The sequence below is a fragment of the Nicotiana tabacum genome, chromosome 19 (genome assembly GCF_000715075.1).
Source record: "Nicotiana tabacum cultivar K326 chromosome 19, ASM71507v2, whole genome shotgun sequence".
NCBI lineage: Eukaryota > Viridiplantae > Streptophyta > Magnoliopsida > Solanales > Solanaceae > Nicotiana > Nicotiana tabacum.
Window position 1 is genome coordinate 117,965,739 of NC_134098.1, and position 17,604 is coordinate 117,983,342.

The 17,604-nt window shown below is 35.1% G+C and overlaps 2 protein-coding genes across 2 annotated transcripts; both read left to right on the plus strand.

Moving 5' to 3' along the window:
- The first annotated feature begins 4,787 nt into the window (after positions 1 to 4,787).
- On the plus strand, positions 4,788 to 8,567 carry LOC107820344 (phosphoglycerate mutase-like protein AT74). The gene is made up of 2 exons (XM_016646609.2): positions 4,788 to 5,442; positions 7,921 to 8,567. Exons 1-2 carry the CDS (start codon positions 4,974 to 4,976, stop codon positions 8,328 to 8,330), a joined length of 879 nt encoding a protein of 292 aa, XP_016502095.1. The 5' UTR covers positions 4,788 to 4,973; the 3' UTR covers positions 8,331 to 8,567.
- Positions 8,568 to 11,559: 2,992 nt separating this feature from the next.
- On the plus strand, positions 11,560 to 13,321 carry LOC107820343 (phosphoglycerate mutase-like protein AT74H). Its single transcript, XM_016646608.2, has 2 exons — positions 11,560 to 12,143; positions 12,825 to 13,321. Exons 1-2 carry the CDS (start codon positions 11,654 to 11,656, stop codon positions 13,214 to 13,216), a joined length of 882 nt encoding a protein of 293 aa, XP_016502094.1. The 5' UTR covers positions 11,560 to 11,653; the 3' UTR covers positions 13,217 to 13,321.
- Positions 13,322 to 17,604: the final 4,283 nt, after the last annotated feature.

Below are 17,604 nucleotides of genomic sequence, written 5' to 3' on the forward strand. Positions count from 1 at the left end.
ATTTTGTCCAGAATTCTCCTACTTACATATCAAAACATCTGTAGAATATTTTTTTGTTAAAAGTTATTAGTACTTGATCTCCTTATTGGTATTATAGTACTTGATCTCCTTATTGCTACTATATAATATATATTTTTTGTTGTCTTCTTTTAGCATATTAGATCATACTTAACATATTATGTGAATATATGTTACTCTAAATGTTAGGTCTCAAAACGTTTAGCTTTACAATTAAATGAAATTTCAAGCAACGATACACTGCTACTCTCAGCTAACAATTTCTTTACACAATAACTATAATTATGTCTACAACTATTATACAACAGTACAGTATCTATTCAAATTTAGCAATATTGTTAAAAAAGCTTAAAATTAATAAACAAACACAATTATTAATGAAAAAACAACTACACACCAATGGCATTAAAAGTAAAAATCTGTTCACCAAACATTCGTTATATGAGACAATCTTTATTCAAATTAGCAACACAATTACGACACAAGTATAAATATCCAGAAGAGAACAAATACAACTGAATATGTCTTAAAGATCAGATTATCATCAACAATACTCAGTAAAACAAGAAATTCTTTAAACTACATCAATTCTTATTTCCTTTTTGAAGCATTCCTACAAGATCTTTTGTTATGCCCTTCTTATCCGCAGTTGCCACATGAAACCTTGTACGTCTTTGCCTTTATTTCATCATATGGTTTATATCTTTATTTTTGAGGTCTCCCTGGCTGCCTTTTCCCAGTAGGTGGCAGGACAACTTCTTCTGCTATATGTTGTGGCACATCCCATTTGCTTTCATCAGGTAAAGGGTCCACTGGTATTTCATAAGTCTGCAGAAGGCTCTCCCCCGTGTAATAAAGAGAGCAGTAATTTTCATAAGACTTGTTTTTGTACCTCAAAGTCGCCAAAGCATGTGGACAAGGAAGTTCATCAAGTTGGAATTATCCACAACTATATCTCTTGTGTCTGAAGGCAAACGGTGAAGCACTTCACACCATCTATCACAGTATGGATATAATCTGTTGAAGCCCTCACCTATAATTTTATTACAAACATACAAGAAGTTGTTAGCACTTGATAAAAAATAAAATAACTACAATTGTACAAAAACATATCTATAATTATCAGTATATATTTAGTTTAGTGAAATCAATGATCTGATGTTATGGACGATAACTTACTCTCATCTTCTGTGATAAGCCATGTTGTCCTCCAACTCTTTGTTGTATTTTTTTCCAAGGTAGGTAAATGTACCCTTTGCATTCAATAATATTTTATTAGTCCAACATTCAAGAAGTGTCCTCATGTACTCTAATAGTTGGACTACGGGCAGATCTCTTGCATATTTAGTTACCGTATTCAAGGACTCTGCAATATTTGAGGTCATCGTCCATGTTCTGTTCACCGTAGCATGTACCCGAAACCATTTGCGATAACCAATATCGTATAGGTATTCTTTAACACGTGGGATGCCGGTATAAACTGTTGATGTTGCCTTCAATATACCCTCATTCTTACAATGAATCTACATTACCTGATGCATCCATTATGCTGGCTGTTAGCAAGATGCCCCTATATGCCGACTTCAAGAAGATGCCATCGACTACTACAACTAGCCTACAATGTTCCCAACCCTCGATGGACGTATTAAGAGCAACAAATGCATACAAGAAATAATCATATTCAGTCTTCTGTAATTTCACTACCGACCCCGGATAAGTCTCCTCCAAAACATACAAATAACTCGGCAGATGACTGTAGGATTTAGCAGGATGACCTCTCAAAAATTCCAAGCCTTTTCCTTTGCTCTCCAAGCTTGCATGTATGTTAAGTTCACACCATGTTGCGATAACATATCAGTTTGTATGTCTTTTGGTGTGTATATTATTTTAGGATCCGCATATTTTGGCACGACCATGCTGCCAACTACCATGGCAGTAGCTTTACGTTGCATGTATGTGTTATCCATCAACGAGCATGTGTGCAAGCTGTTAAATTTTCTAACCTTGAACAATGCTGATTCATTTATGGTGGTGCACTTAAAGTGCCACGTACAATTGTCACCAACACATACGAGGCAGTAGCTACAAAATAAAAATAATGATAAAATATTATACAAATTTTAGTTATCAAGACATCAGGCTGTTGATGTACAACAAATTGTTCTAAACAAAGTATATACAATTTATATACATAAAAATTATAATTTATTAACAATATGCTATTGACAAAAAAATGTTCTTACCTTCTTGCACTAGACCTTTTCACCCTAAATTGGAACTTATTCATGATAACATAGTGCTTCATTGCACTGACAATTGTTTGCTTGTCTTGGTAAACTTGGCCTACTTTAATTACTTTTGGCGTATGTTCAGTTGTAGTTATACTTTCATACTTCACAATTGTCGTGGATGTTGGCATATCAATCAACTTCACTGTTACTGATACTTCTCCAAATGAGTTACAATTGCTTGACATTTGTACCACGTTAGTATTACGATAATCAGTAGTACCTGCACTCATTTAAAAGTATAATAATTCAGACCTCTGTATATTCAGGTGTTTAGTATTTGACATAATTTAAATTTGTAGTATACTTGTAGATAATTTATTCTGTGATCATAATTAGCAAATTTTCATCATTAATTACTGTGTAACAGATGCACTACAATTATTTTTAGACATATAACAGTTGCACTACAATTATTCTGTAGTATAGTTGTAGATAATTTGTAGTAAAATTGTAGAGCACTTGAAATTGAAAAACACGAGGACTAAAAAATATAGCAAACCTGCAATTGTGCTCGCATTCGACATACTGCATTTCAAATTGAAATCCCTTACTGTTATACACAACAGATACATTCCTAAATTTTTGTTTTCATTTTTCATCTCTATATACACTCGAACTCCCATATCGTTCCGAATTTTTATTGGAGGACAACATTCGTTCACTGTGTATTTAATCTCGATGATTTTTACAGAAGTATCGATTATTAGGTGCTCTGCAATTGCGGAATTCAACTGACTATAATTTGAATCTTCATTGACTATAATTCCGTCAAAATCAAAATCTATATATCTCCCGAAGCTATCCCACCGACCATTGAGCTGAAGCATTATCGCCAATTTTGATATTATATCCCCAAATTCAATTCAATTATAAAGAAAAAATTACGCAATCCTATAAATTTTTTAGAAATCAGCAATATGTTCAGAGCCGATTGTCAATACTTCACGTTAATCTGCAATTGTTTTCTTCAGAAGGTATTTTTTTTGAATTTGTTGCCTTGTTTATGAAAAATCAGAGGAAATCTGCGTTAGAGAAGGATTCTGCAGAAATTGAGGCGATGATTGCGTATTATGTTTGTTGTAGATTTTTACCGTCTAAATTTTATAACTGAAATATATTATCTCCCAAATATCGCGTGTCTAAAAATGGAAGTTTACCGAAATAAGAAGTCTATTTTAAACGAATGTATGTTTTTTGTAGGGATTTGTGTTTATGGCGGGTAATTTTCAAAATTGGGATAATTTTGATAATAAGATTTCATATAGTGTATATGAAAGAAAAAATCCCTGCAGATATTCGACCTAGACTCCCAGAGTAGTGAGCAAACACGCATTAATTTAATCATAATCATAGATTAGTTGAATCCGTAGCGAAATCATGTTGAAGGAAGGTGGTCAAATATATAAACCCATGTTAAAAAAATATATATATATTTATAATACTATATTTTTTATATAAATCAAAAGTTACTTTTTATACATATATTTTAAATCTCGAACATTTTTAACGAAATCTTATTTTCCTACTGAGTTGAATGTAACGGTATAGATGATAGTCACTACTCTCTTCGGTGCACAATAAGTGATTTTTTGACTTTTTTAATGGTTCAAAATAAATAATTTTTAAATTTCAAAAAAGAATTAATTATTTTTTTTATACACTGTCCTTTGGTAACCTGAAGTTCAATCTTATCATCATCGTCATTCTGCTTTCTTAGGCCGACATGGTTTTGCAAAGTGTCCAATCGCTGGCACATATCCCTTGGTCAAAACATCTAGAGTTTTGAATGTAATTTTTTTCTTACATGAAAAAGCCCCTAATTAAGATTCTACTTTTGGTATGGTTTCACATCTTCGCTTAATTTGATCACTCGCACAAAAAATTCATTATGTCAAATGGCTGCGAACTTTGCAGATAGGTTAAGATTTCAAGAGAGACAAAAAATGGTTGGTCATTTATTTTAATCTATCTAGGTTTTGGTGGTAATAATTATTCGATAAATATATCGGACAAATTTTTCTTAAACATGTCATTCTTAAAATTTGGAATTTAATAATACTCCTAAGTGATTGTGTACTGTTACGAAGTATCAAAACTTTTCGCTGATTTAAGCTAGTAATTTTTTTTTTTTTTTTTTTTTTTTTTTACGTTTAAAAATCCTTTCAATGAGTTCTCAAATAACTACTTTACTTAGTGTAGCACTCAATGGACAAAATAATCTTTTGTGTAAGCAATATATAGTTTATACACATTGTACCATATATGTTAAGCTGCAAACTGTTATGCTTTATTAGACGACACTTCATTTGGTTAACAAAATGAAATCACTATTTTCTTGTCACACGTATTGCGTGGAAAAGAAAACTCACACGATTGGATTCAAAAGTCAAAAACAGACCGCCAAAACGTACAGTCAACTCATACAATAAATGTTACTTGAGTTTTTAAATTTCCAATGCAATTTAAGAATAAAATTCAAATTAAAATCTCCAAGTATCCAACACGTTCCCACTTCCAGCAATAAAGAAACCACCGGAAAACTGCTTCTCAAATCTCTATAAATTGTCAACCAATCACCATTTATGGCAGTCCATTTCCAAAATCTCGAAAACCAATACCTAGAAATTTTTCTTGAACAAAGAAAAAACCAAGTGAAGAAGCATAATGATAAACAGCACAACTGAAAGCAGCGATGTTAAGTACCACCTACCAAAGCGCATAATACTGGTCCGTCACGGCGAGAGCCAAGGGAACAAGGACGACAATGCCTACAGCATCACCCCAGATTACAAAATCCCTTTAACTACACGTGGGATTGAGCAAGCCAACCAAGTTGGGTCCCGCATTCTTGATGTTGTCTCCGACCACGGATCATCAGACAACTGGAAGGTTTACTTCTATGTTTCTCCTTACGTCCGCACGCGCTCCACGCTCCGGGAGATTGGCCGGGCATTTCCGAGGAATAGGGTGCTTGGGGTGAGAGAAGAGTGCAGAGTTAGAGAACAGGATTTTGGGAATTTTCAAGTGGCTGAGCGTATGAAAGTGATTAAGGAGACTCGTGAGAGGTTTGGGAGATTCTTTTATCGCTTTCCTGAGGGTGAATCCGCTGCTGATGTTTACGATCGAGTTTCCCGTAAGCATTTTGTATACTCTCTCTTTGATTTTGCAATATTATGTCTATCATTTGTTATAATACGATGTTTTAGTTCCCCTTTGTTCTATTTTTGTCTAGCAAGAATGTTAAAGCAAGATATCGAATTTCTTTAATATTTAGATACTTCCTACATTCCATTTCTATGTGACACTTTCTCTTCTTTGATCCACTCTAAAATATTGAATCTTTTCTATACTTTGAAATTCTTTAATTTCATTACATTAATTTTACCTTGAAAGGCATGTTCTTGTATGAATGATATTGTATGTTGAAGATGACAAGTTTCATAAGAGTATCTTTTGATATATATATATATATATATATATATATATATATATATATATATATATATATATATATATATATATATATATATATATAGAGAGAGAGTATGTATATCTTTTGTTCTCAGTCTGTGCCTAGTCAAACTAGTCATATAAAATGAAATAGAAGGAGCCTAATCTTAAGATAGTTAATTGTATATTGGTTGCTGGTATGCATTTGTTGAATTTTTACCACAGGAGGTTCATTTCATATGGTGTCTTAATAGCTCTGTGTTGTGATAATTTGATGAGCTTTCTAATGACTTACTGCATCAGCCTATGGAGTGCGGACTTTCTGCTAGAGATTGTGTGAGCAAGTTATTTTGTCCAGTCTACATCTGAAATGCGATCTTTATCTAGGATTTTAAGATACATTTGACTATTTGAGAGCTTTCTGGCATCTTATCTTGCCTAGGTTTTCTTACTGTGGTTGGGATGGGGGATGGTGGTGTTGCTGGTTTTAGAATATTAGAGACATTCTCCTAGAAAAGTACCAATTTGTAGGCTAAGTTGCTCGGATTCGGGTGCGGATCTAGAGGACGGATCCGATCTAAATTTTAAGATTCGAGGGTATGGATCCAGGTACAGATACGGGTGCGGGGATTCGGCTAAAAATAATTCATGTTTCTTAAAATAGAGTTATAAAATATATCTAAATTGTAAGACATTATGTGAAAAACTAAAAAATATTCTAATAAGGAAAAATATTGATCAAAAAGAGAATCTGAGAAGGAGATAAATGGAAAAGGGCTGACATAATTTATTTTTATATATAAGGTATTATGTTTTCTTCAATTTCACCCTAACTTTTGTTTGGATTTCAAAAATCATTGTATCTGTCCCGAATTTCTTTGTCGATTTTGGTCAAAGTACCCAAAATCGGTTGACCATCACACACCACACCCACACCCACGTTGTATCGACACGGGTGCAACATTGAAAGTAAAGAATCCGAGCAACTTAGTTTGTAGGGGAAAACCTCTTTTAGTTGAGTGCATTTTGTTCTAACCAAGACGTTTCTGTTTTGGCTTAGACCAAGATTAGGTCATGATGTAGGTTTTATAGTTAGCATAATGTTTAGGTTGCTATGAGATCCATCGGTTTTCGCCACTCAAAGTCAAGGCGGATTTCAGTGTGTCCTGCTCTTTGAGATTTGTGTGTTAAAATATGTTGGTGGTATTAATCTTGCATTACTGATGTCCACATTGAATTAGTTTAACAGCATCAGACTTTTTGACCTGTATATTATAATGGCAAATCATACTAAAAAGAGGTGCAGGTAAAATCTAGCGTTGCAGCCTGTGCCCATTATGTTGTTCATATTGCTGAACGAAGGCCAAACGTTAATTTGCTATAGCAATTCTTCCTTCGGGTGGCATTACAATTCTTTTAATGGTTTACTTGAAAATTATATTTCTTGGCCTGCATTCTCATCTCTCATATATCTCTAATTATAGCTTTGGGTCTCATAACAACTTCGCTCCGTGTCTTTCTATTTTTCTATTAATTGATCTCAACTATTATTCTGATTGAAACCAAGACACAATCTTCAAATAAAACGTTGATGAAATGGCTAAAGTAACCAGAATACGAATTTATGGTTTAAAAGAAATACTGTTGCAGAAAAGATTTATACCGCCCTTCTAGATATAAAGCTGAATAAGCTTTGGTCCTTCCTCTATTGGCTGGGATAAAAACTGTTGTGCTAATGAATAGTTGTCATGCTAAAATAAGATTAGTATATCAAACTTCTATGCTATGAGTCTCTAATGCCTTTCAAAAGATTATATTGAAGAGATGTTTTATTCAGTCTTTGTGTTAAATAGTACTGTAACTTCCATTATGTCTTCATAAAGTGTAATCGACTTGCTGTCTTCAGATTGTTACCGCCTTGAATGGATAATAAAGTGATGTGCTTCAAATAATTAACTTATACACAATAGTACACAGTAACTATTACTCCATATGCTTACATGCATCTACAAAACAATTCTCAGTTATAGTGCACTGGTGGTTCAGTGCTCTGAATGAGGAAGATGTTTGCATATTCAGCAGCAATCTAGAAGCGTGAAGTTTTAAATCTATGAACTTTTAGTTTGATATTGAGTTTCATGTCAAAACTTCTGTAATGTAGATTTCCTTGAATCTCTATGGAGGGATGTTGATATGAAGCGGCACCATCACGAACCTAATGATGAGTTGAATCTTATAATTATATCCCATGGTCTGGCTAGTCGAGTCTTTCTAATGAAGTGGTTCAAGTGGACAGTTGAGCAATTCGAGTACCTAAACAATCTTGGGAATTGTGAGTTTCGAGTTATGGAATTAGGGGCTGGTGGTGAATATAGCTTGGCAGTCCATCATAGTGATGAAGAGATGCTAGAATGGGGGCTATCCCCTGAGATGATAGCAGACCAAAAATGGCGGGCTAACGCTAACAGGGGTTCCCTGAACGATCATTGCCCTTGGTACCTTGATGCTTTCTTTGATCATCTAGCGGATTCAAATGACGAAATTGGCGAAGATGTGAAATCAAGCACATAGCACTGTTGCTGTGCATTTGTTCCAATTCATTACTTGCTGTTGTATTGTTCGTTTGGTTCACTGACAGAAATGTGTGTAAGATCTTCTCTAGTTTCATGTGGTTGTTCCAGTTTTAGGCTCGCAGAGGTTTGATTCCTCTTGTAGGCATTATCAATGTCAATTTCTTGTAAATTTAAAACCTTCAATTGTATATTTAATAGTATTTGACATCAAGGACGAAGTGTGACAGTTTGTTTTGACTGGTGAAATTATGGTTTTCTAACCATATGGAGATTCAATTAGTATTGAGTGGTGAACTTTACAAATTCTGTACCAGCTTTCACTGCTGAAAGTATTGAGAGCGGTGTTTGTGTTTTAACCAGTTCCATAATTGTCCTGTCCTTCTGCTTCCGAAAGTTGTTTGTTTCTGGAATTCTTTCCCTTGTCAACTGACCCTTGTGATACTTTTGGTGATTGATATAAAGATATTTCATGCTATTACAAATCTTTAAAATTAAAAGATAAATTTTAACTGGAGCATAACAGATATTTCATGCTATAACGATAATTTATGTAGAGCAGTAAAATCGGATCTTTTTTTGAAGTATTTTGGCACGTGAACTAGGAGGCTAATGAATTTGAGCATGAGATAATAGTTGTGTATCAGAATGAGCCAAGTTTTCTGAAATTGAAAAATGAAACTTTATAAATATGACCCCATATATATGTTTTCCAAAGTTGAGCCATGAGTTTTTCTTTTTAAGTTGGAGTTATGAGCTTTTAGACTTGAGTTTCCGAAGCTATGTTGGTCCAAGCCATTCGCCGAAAAATTATACTACGTATAAGGTAAAATATTATTTGTTATTAATTAAAAATAGACTTTGAACACCCTTGCATAGCACACTGACAAAAGGTGTTCAAATTTTGAACACTCTAATTAAATTTTCTGGCTTCGCCAGTGACCCCATATATATGTTTTCCAAAGTTGAGCCATGAGTTTTTCTTTTTAAGTTGGAGTTATGAGCTTTTAGACTTGAGCTACAGCGTACAGGCATTATTGATTGATATTGAACAACAATATCATGAGTATGCCATTAATTTCTTTAAACTTATGTCGAACGATTTTAAATAATTAATATAGTTGGGAAACAAATTTCTCAATGCAATATTTCGCCAGTAAGATCAGATCGTAAAAATTGCACGGAACGCCCTATTTGGTCGCCCCCATTTAACATATACCCATTTGTTTTTAAAAGTTTTAACTTGTACCCACTGTTTAAACAACTTTAACTCCTCCTTTGTTTTCTAAATGCTTAAGAATTCTAATTTTAATTGCTACTGAAACACGAAAGCACGAGTTAATTCCTTGTGCTTTTACTAATGGTCTTGTTTTATATGAGTATTGCTTTTCAAATTTCCTGATAATTCCATTATTCTAAGGCTAAAATATATAATAAATAGTAGTTAGCAACTAGATCTTAATGACAACTTGTTATTGTTGTTTTAGAACTTCAGCTCTAAGAATGCTGAAGTTCAACAAATATAAACAAAAACTTCAGTTCCTAGAATGCTGAAGTTCAGCAAATACAAAATAAACTTCAGCCCTGAAGTTCATCACAAACATAACAAAGTTTCAGCTAAAACATGCTGAAGTTCAGCAAATATAGAATAAAACTTCAGCTAAAACATATTGAAGTTCAGCAAATATAGAACAAAACTTCAACTAAAACATGCTGAAGTTCAGCAAATACAGGACAAAACTTCAACTAAAACATGCTGAAATTCAACAAATATAGAACATAACTTCAGCTACTAGAATGTTTAAGTTCAGCAACACATAATATTGTATTATTGAAATGAAGTTTGCCATTTGCACTATGAACTGAAGTTTGTGTGATTGCCTTTGCAAGTCAGGCCAAACTTCATGCAAAAATATCTGAAGTTTTGTTACACTTCAGGCAAAAACTTTTGCTACTTCAGGCCCGTCTACCTGAAATTACGCAAAAAGTGGGTACGCTTGCAATTTGTTTTACAAAACGAGTATAAATTAAAACGTGATCCAAAAAGCGGGTATAGATGCAAATGCATTGTCGATATTAATATAATTTCACAAACGTAGGACCTGACTCTACTCATATGCTAAATGAAGACCCGACCGTATGGGACGCGGGTCGTCGCTCCTTACAAGATAGCTGGACATCACTCTTGACTCTACTTGACTTGACTTAACTTTCTAGTTAAGTTTAGTCCTTCGTTATTCAAACAAAAGGACATATAAGGAGAACAGACGAAGTTAATTGACTTAATTAGGGAAGTCTTTTGTTTATGACAGCTACAAGTTTGAAATTGTCCTTCTAATTTCATGTGCAACTGTAAACATATGTATAACCTAGCTACAAATTTTACTTACCCAAGTTTACTAAGGACGGACAATTAGATATTCTCTTACCACTCAATTAATAAATTTTAAGGAAGTGATTCCTAGTGTCTGTTTCAGCCAGACCACCCAAGAAGTCCATTGATGGAAGAGAAATTGCCTTCCGTTTTCCTAAATATGCTGCACAGTTTAATTTTTTTCTATCTTTTCAGAAAATGACTTAAAAGATGTAACTTGAATGTTTAAGTGAAATTAACTTTATTACTACAAAATTTTGCCGTTTGTTTAGGGACAGGATGATTCTGCAGGACACGTTAAATCAATATATATTGCCTAGTCCTTTTCGGCAGGTCCTTACGTTGTCTTCCACTAAAGAAATGCGAGGAAGTTTAACAATAAAAAGGAAAAGGACACAAGATGCTAAAACATCATGTGGGAAGTTCTTGGAACGTTACATACTTCGTCTCATTTGTTTTAAGTCAGGCATGTCAACGTACGTAGTTCAGAGAATATTTAGGCAGTGTATTCATTACGATTTACGAGCATGTTAATTTTAGTTCTTATTCGCAAGGTTTTGTTCGATACATTAACTTTGTTTATTGGACGTAAAGTATATCCAGGGTTAATTAGCTAGTATTTCTTTTTTATAGGAACTATTTACAAGGAAAAGACATAAACATCTTCAACTGTTTATAATAGAAATTTACATACAATTCACATATAAATAATTTGATTGTCCAATTACTTTTTACACTTGAACTTAAACTCAACCTATATTATAGGTTTTTCAAGTATCCGATGCTCAGTCCAAGTTGTAGCTTGCACCATCACTTTCAAACTATACCAAAAGCCAATATATATACAACCTCAACGTGTTGCATGATATTCACCCAATAACACAAACAAACAATATATAGACTTCATTACTAGACTTTCTACGTGTTCCCTTTGTATCTGCTCAAATATAATGTCCCTTGGTAAAATTCTAACCAGTGGCACAACTCACACCACCAGCAACAACCATTTGCCCAAACGCATAATCCTAGTCCGACACGGCGAGTGTTTAGCAAATGCTGACATTAACGTCTACGGAACAACCCCAAATCACAAAATTGAACTGACACAGAAAGGGATTGAGCAGGCCAAGCAAACTGGATCCCTCATCAAGAAACTGATCATTTCTGAAAATGCTGTTGAATCTAACAATTGGAAGGTTTTCTTCTATGTTTCACCTGCAGAGCGCACCAGAAGAACGCTGAGAGAGATAGGCCAATCGTTTCCAAAGAGGAAAGTGATGGGAGTGAAGGAAGAGTACAGGCTAAGAGAATTGAGTTTTGGTAACTATCATGATCCTGCAAGTATTGCAAAGGTTAAAGAGGAACGAGTGACGTATGGAAGGTTTTATTATAGAGTACTTGGAGGTGGAACTATAGCGGAGGTTTATGACCGCATATCAAGTAAGTACTCTTTTAACTAATTTTAGAACAAAATCGGATTACACTAGATATATTTAATGAAATTTAAATATTTGGTAAGTATTCGACAAATAAGTTGTAGTTTTCCACTTTCCTATAGTAAAGCGGCAAAAGGATACATGCCGAAGGATAGTCAACGTGTACTTAATCTAAATTGTGACGAAATAAAAGTACACGGTGAATATTGTTTGGAACAGGGTGACTGAAATTGTTGTTGTTGTTTTTTTTAATTTATTTTACAGAATAAAGATGAGCTTTTCTATTTAATCCTTCATAATCAATGAGTATTTGTTACCTTGAGCATTCATTTGGAATGGATACTCAAACTTGATTTGACTAGTGAAGAAAATAATCTGTTTTGACTTTTCTACAGATAGCAAGCTCACAAGGCCATATACCTAAGAAAAAGAGAAATCCTACTAATGTCATCTGCTAGGAAATGAAATTAGGAGGTGGTACTAATGCAATAAGAAATTAGGTTGTATACACGTGTAGTTTAATACAGTATCAATTTGTACTTTAACTTAATGCATAGGTTTTATTTTTATCAGACTACCAATTACAATATATCATAAATATTTACTTGCAATTACTTTATATTATGTAAATACTTTCTAACAAGTGCCAATGCTTAAAATTTTGAACTCATACAATAATGTGCAGGTTTTGTGGAATGCTTAAGCAGGGACATAGAGATGAAGAAGTTTTGTGACGATCCACCTCAAGATACCAACATCATAATTGTTACACATGGACTGAGCAGTCGCATTTTCCTAATGAAATGGTTCGAGTGGACTGTTGAGCAGTTTGAAGATCTTAACAGGATGAAAACTTGTGAATTTCAAGTTCTTCAATTGGGGAACGGAGGGGAATACAGCCTAGCATTTCATCACGACGATAAGAAACTTAGGGAATGGGGATTATCCCTTGACATGATAGAAGATCAGAAACGTAGAGCTTATGGCCCAATTGTTAATTCGCTGGAACTTTGTGATTTATATCCTTACATGGATTGCTTTGCAGAAGATTCAGATGAAGAGAATACTATTATGTAATACTCTAGTCCTCTCAAATGTGTAAGCAAATTAATTAATTAATTAAGGTGTTGGATATCTCAACTAATTAGTATATTATGATCAATAAGATCTTTAACAACTAAACGTCCCTCTCTCATTTGTCTTTTTCCTTTTTTGATGTCTCTCTCTTTGGCATTTTGTTTCAAGATCCTAATTCAATTTGATACCCTAGCGACACCAAGTAGTAAAACTGGAAAATTGTGGGATCATTAATTAAGTTTAATGAGAGTCTTAATTCTCCGAACCATTCAAAATTACAAAGTTTATCACAAAGTAAAAAAATAAAGTCAATATGTTTTGCATGTAAATATTTTAATTTATTTCCCTAAGGTGTATGGCAAAAATGTAGGTTTAGGTTTCAATTTAGTATGCAAAATGTTAGATGTATTTAATTTACTTAGTCTCATTAATAGAATGCTTTACTACGTATGTATAGGGTAAAATACGTTATGACACGTGGCCGTCCGGGAAAGGGACACATAGAACCCAAGATAGGGGGATGGTTGAAGACGGAAAATAACTGTTTCGTTTGTCACGGGGAAGAATAATGCTCATAAAGATATGATAAATGCTCTTCTCCAAGGGCAGATTTATGTAGTGGAGAAGGGGTGCCACGCCATCCGGACGCTCAGGTAAAATTTAATGTATATACTGGTATTTCACACAATAAAATGGATATAAATAAAGGGTGGCAACCCATAGTAACAAAGTGCCGGTAGGTGCCAACGGTCAAATCTCCAGTTTTCAGGCCTTTAGCCCAGGATCGAAACTCATTTTGTACGTAGTGAGACCTTTTTATTCTTTTTGTCCTTTTCTCTTATTTCTTCTTTTCTTAGTTTTTATTTTCGTCATCGTTGTATTTTCTCTCTTTGTTACAACACCAGTTTATTATTTATTTAGATTATGTATTTGCTTCCTTTTTTATTTTCTAGATCTCCAAAGTTTTGTTTGAATATAATTTTAATTATTTTTCTTTGTTATTTATCTAGTGTTATTTTTTTCTTGATATCAAATTGGACCAAATATTTTTAGTTTGGTGATTGCGTATTTATTTATGTACCAAAATTTTGGAAGCCGTATCGAATTAATTCAAGGTATATCGAACCGAATCGAGATATTCAAAATATAGTGAATCGACCAAACATCACTCTTTTTCAATATCCTTGACTGGTGGTACCTTGACATTAAAATTTAAATTGAGCGGGACCCGCAGTCATGAAATCCTGGATCCGCCTCTACTCTTCTCCCGATAGCATTTAATAGGGAATATTCATAGCATTAAGATCAGTTACCCGTTACAAGGAATTTGGCATTTATGTTCACCGTTATATATATCTCCATCAATGTCCCTCATAGTTGACATTGAAGAAGGGCACGACTCTAGAACCTTCTTCATAGCTATAAATAGTGAGCTCAGTTGTCAAGGACACGGATTTTCTGGCAAACTTACACTATATTTTACACAAAGCTCAATCCAATCTTATCTTCTTATTTCTTAATTTTTTTGTTGTTGTGCCCGGAAACCCTGTTCCCGGAATTGTTGCTTATGTTGTTTCGTCTATATCCTAAGGCTAAGTATTGTGCAACTCTTCAATTATATATTTATTTCAGGATCAAATTAATTCACTTATCTAGAAATCACGTATAAATTTAATTGTACCATTTTTTGCATTTCAATTAGCGCATTGCACTTTTCTGTGAAGCTGCTTTATAGGTTTTATATACTATCGTATTTGATCAAGAGTTTATTGATCTAGCCAACAACAACAAATTATAAAACAATATAAATAACGGGAAGCAATATTCATTTGCAACTAATCTAATTGGGAATGAAATATTGAGGCATAGCGGACAATGGAAATGCGTCTATTCAGATACATGTAACGAGATATGTTATGATATAAAAATACCTGAAAGCCTTTAATCATCTGCGTAAACTTGGAACTTGGCTGTGAGATTTCCCTGTTTTCTGCTTCCAATACAGTTCGCTAATGCTACTAGTACGTCTTTTCTTTACATCAACCTTGCTAAATACCCGGAAAATTAGTCCATCAACCAGCTTGTTGTAACCTTCTATCCATCCTTTGGAAACCAAGAGTGGTAGAAATATGATTGTCATACCCACTGCAAAGCCTAATGCAGCGGGTACATAGATGTCGGCCTTACTAATATATAGGAAAATTACTGACATGACACGTGGCCGATTAAAGGAAGGACACGTGGAACACAAGATGAGAATGGTTATCGAACATAGCTGTTCCGCTTGTTACCAGAAGGAATAACGATCATAAATGGAGTATTAAATGCTTTGCACCCGATAATATTTAATATAGAATATTTTGCAGCATTAAGGATGATGGTCCGTTATAAGGAATTTATCATTTATGTCCAACGTTACATCTTCATCAATGGCCCTCATAATTGACATTAAAGAAGGGCATGATCCTAGGACTTCCTTTCCCTATACATAGCTATAAATAGGGAGCTCAGTGATCATTGTAAGGGGACGGATTTTCTGGCTAACTTAAACTACATTCTATGCAGCATTTTAATACAATTTTATTCTCTCGCTTTTGATCTTATCATTGTTGTGCCCAGAAATCTTGTTCCCGGACTCATTAGCTTTGTTGTTTCATCTACATTTTAAGGTTAAGTATTTTATATTTCATCAGTTATTTTATTACTTTTTTGATCAAATTAATTCACTTGTCTAGAAACCACGAACAAATTCAATTGCACTATTTTTCAGGTAAACAGTTTGGCACCCACCGTGGGGCCTAGAAAGTCGTGCAGTTAAATTGATCCTTGCCTTTTTTACTAACGTGTTTGATTATTTTGTCTCAGCAAAAATCACAAAAGAAATGACAGATAACACTGTTAATGGCACACGCAACCCTGAAATTCAAGGGGAACAACCTCATTTCGAGGATTCAATCAGTGACACTCGCAATGAGGGGAACGACGCCACACCGACGGATGATGGGCGATACCCTCGACAGGTTCGGGAGAGGACTCCTGATGATGCTGATGAGGAGCATGTAGCGGGTGCAGTGAGGGTCCTGCAAGAGCAACATGCAATCATTCTAGGCCATCTCACACGGCAGGATTAGGTTATGACGGAACTAAAGCAGGCGCTATCAGGTGCGTCAAATAAAGCGAATAGGCAAGATCCAATTCCTCCAGAGGTTCTCGCAAACCAAACGACGCAGAGAGTCAACAACAACACTCCTAGGGGCGAAGTTGGCTCCGATGGGTCCGGGGGGAGTAGATCCGGCCTCAACAACGATAACGATCCATTCAAGGAGGAACTTTTGCGGTTCATGAAGGAAGTAAACGCCCGCATGGATCAAATCCCGGGGGCACCACCAGTATTGAAGGGCCCGAACTCGAAGAAGTATATTCAGTTACCGTACAAGCCGAGTGCAACCCCAGAATTGATCCCGAAGCAGTTCAAAATACCCAAAGTGCCGAAGTATGATGGAACTTTAGATCCATAGGAGCACATTACCACCTACACAACAACGGTAAAAGGAAATGATTTGGTTCCTCACGAAATTGAGTCGGTGTTGCTGAAAATATTTGGTGAGACTCTCACAAGGGGAGCTTTAACGTGGTATTCATTATTTTCCGAGCATTCCATAGATTCCTTTGAGATGCTCGCAGATTCCTTCATCAAGGCTCATGCCGGTGCCAGGAAGGTACAGGCCTGAAAGGCCGATATATTCAGGATCGCGCAGGGAGAATCTGAGTTATTACGAGAGTTTGTCACCCGATTCCAGAAGGAAAGGATGTTGCTACCATCAGTCTCAAATGAAGGGGCAGCTAAAGCGTTCACCAAAGGTTTAAATCCGAGAAGCTCGGATGCTTCCCGGAAGTTGAAGGAAAGTCTGCTCGAGTTCCAAGCGACGATTTGGGTGTATGTCCACAACCGGTACGAGTCAAAAATAAGGATTGAAGACGATCAGGTTGGCTTTCTATCGTCGACCAAAGGACGGGAGAAGAACAGAGAAAAAATGAAAGATGATATTGACACTTATAGACGAACTTCGACGGGCCAGTTTTTGCCCTACGAGCGGACAGAAGGTCGTGGCAGGAACTTCCGGACAGCAGACAGGTTCACCGTTGATAGGACGATCGATTGTGGCCGAAACTACAGATCGCTGCAAGATAGAGAAATCTCGGGGTCGCGAGATTCTTCTTACCCAAAGTTATCAGAATATAACTTCAATGTCAGTGTCGTAGAGTTGGTGTCGGCCATGAGGAATATCAAAGCGTCACGATTCCCAAGACCTATAAAATCCGATCACAGCTAGAGGGATCCCAATTTGTGGTATGAATACCATAGCACTAACGGCCATCGGACTGGG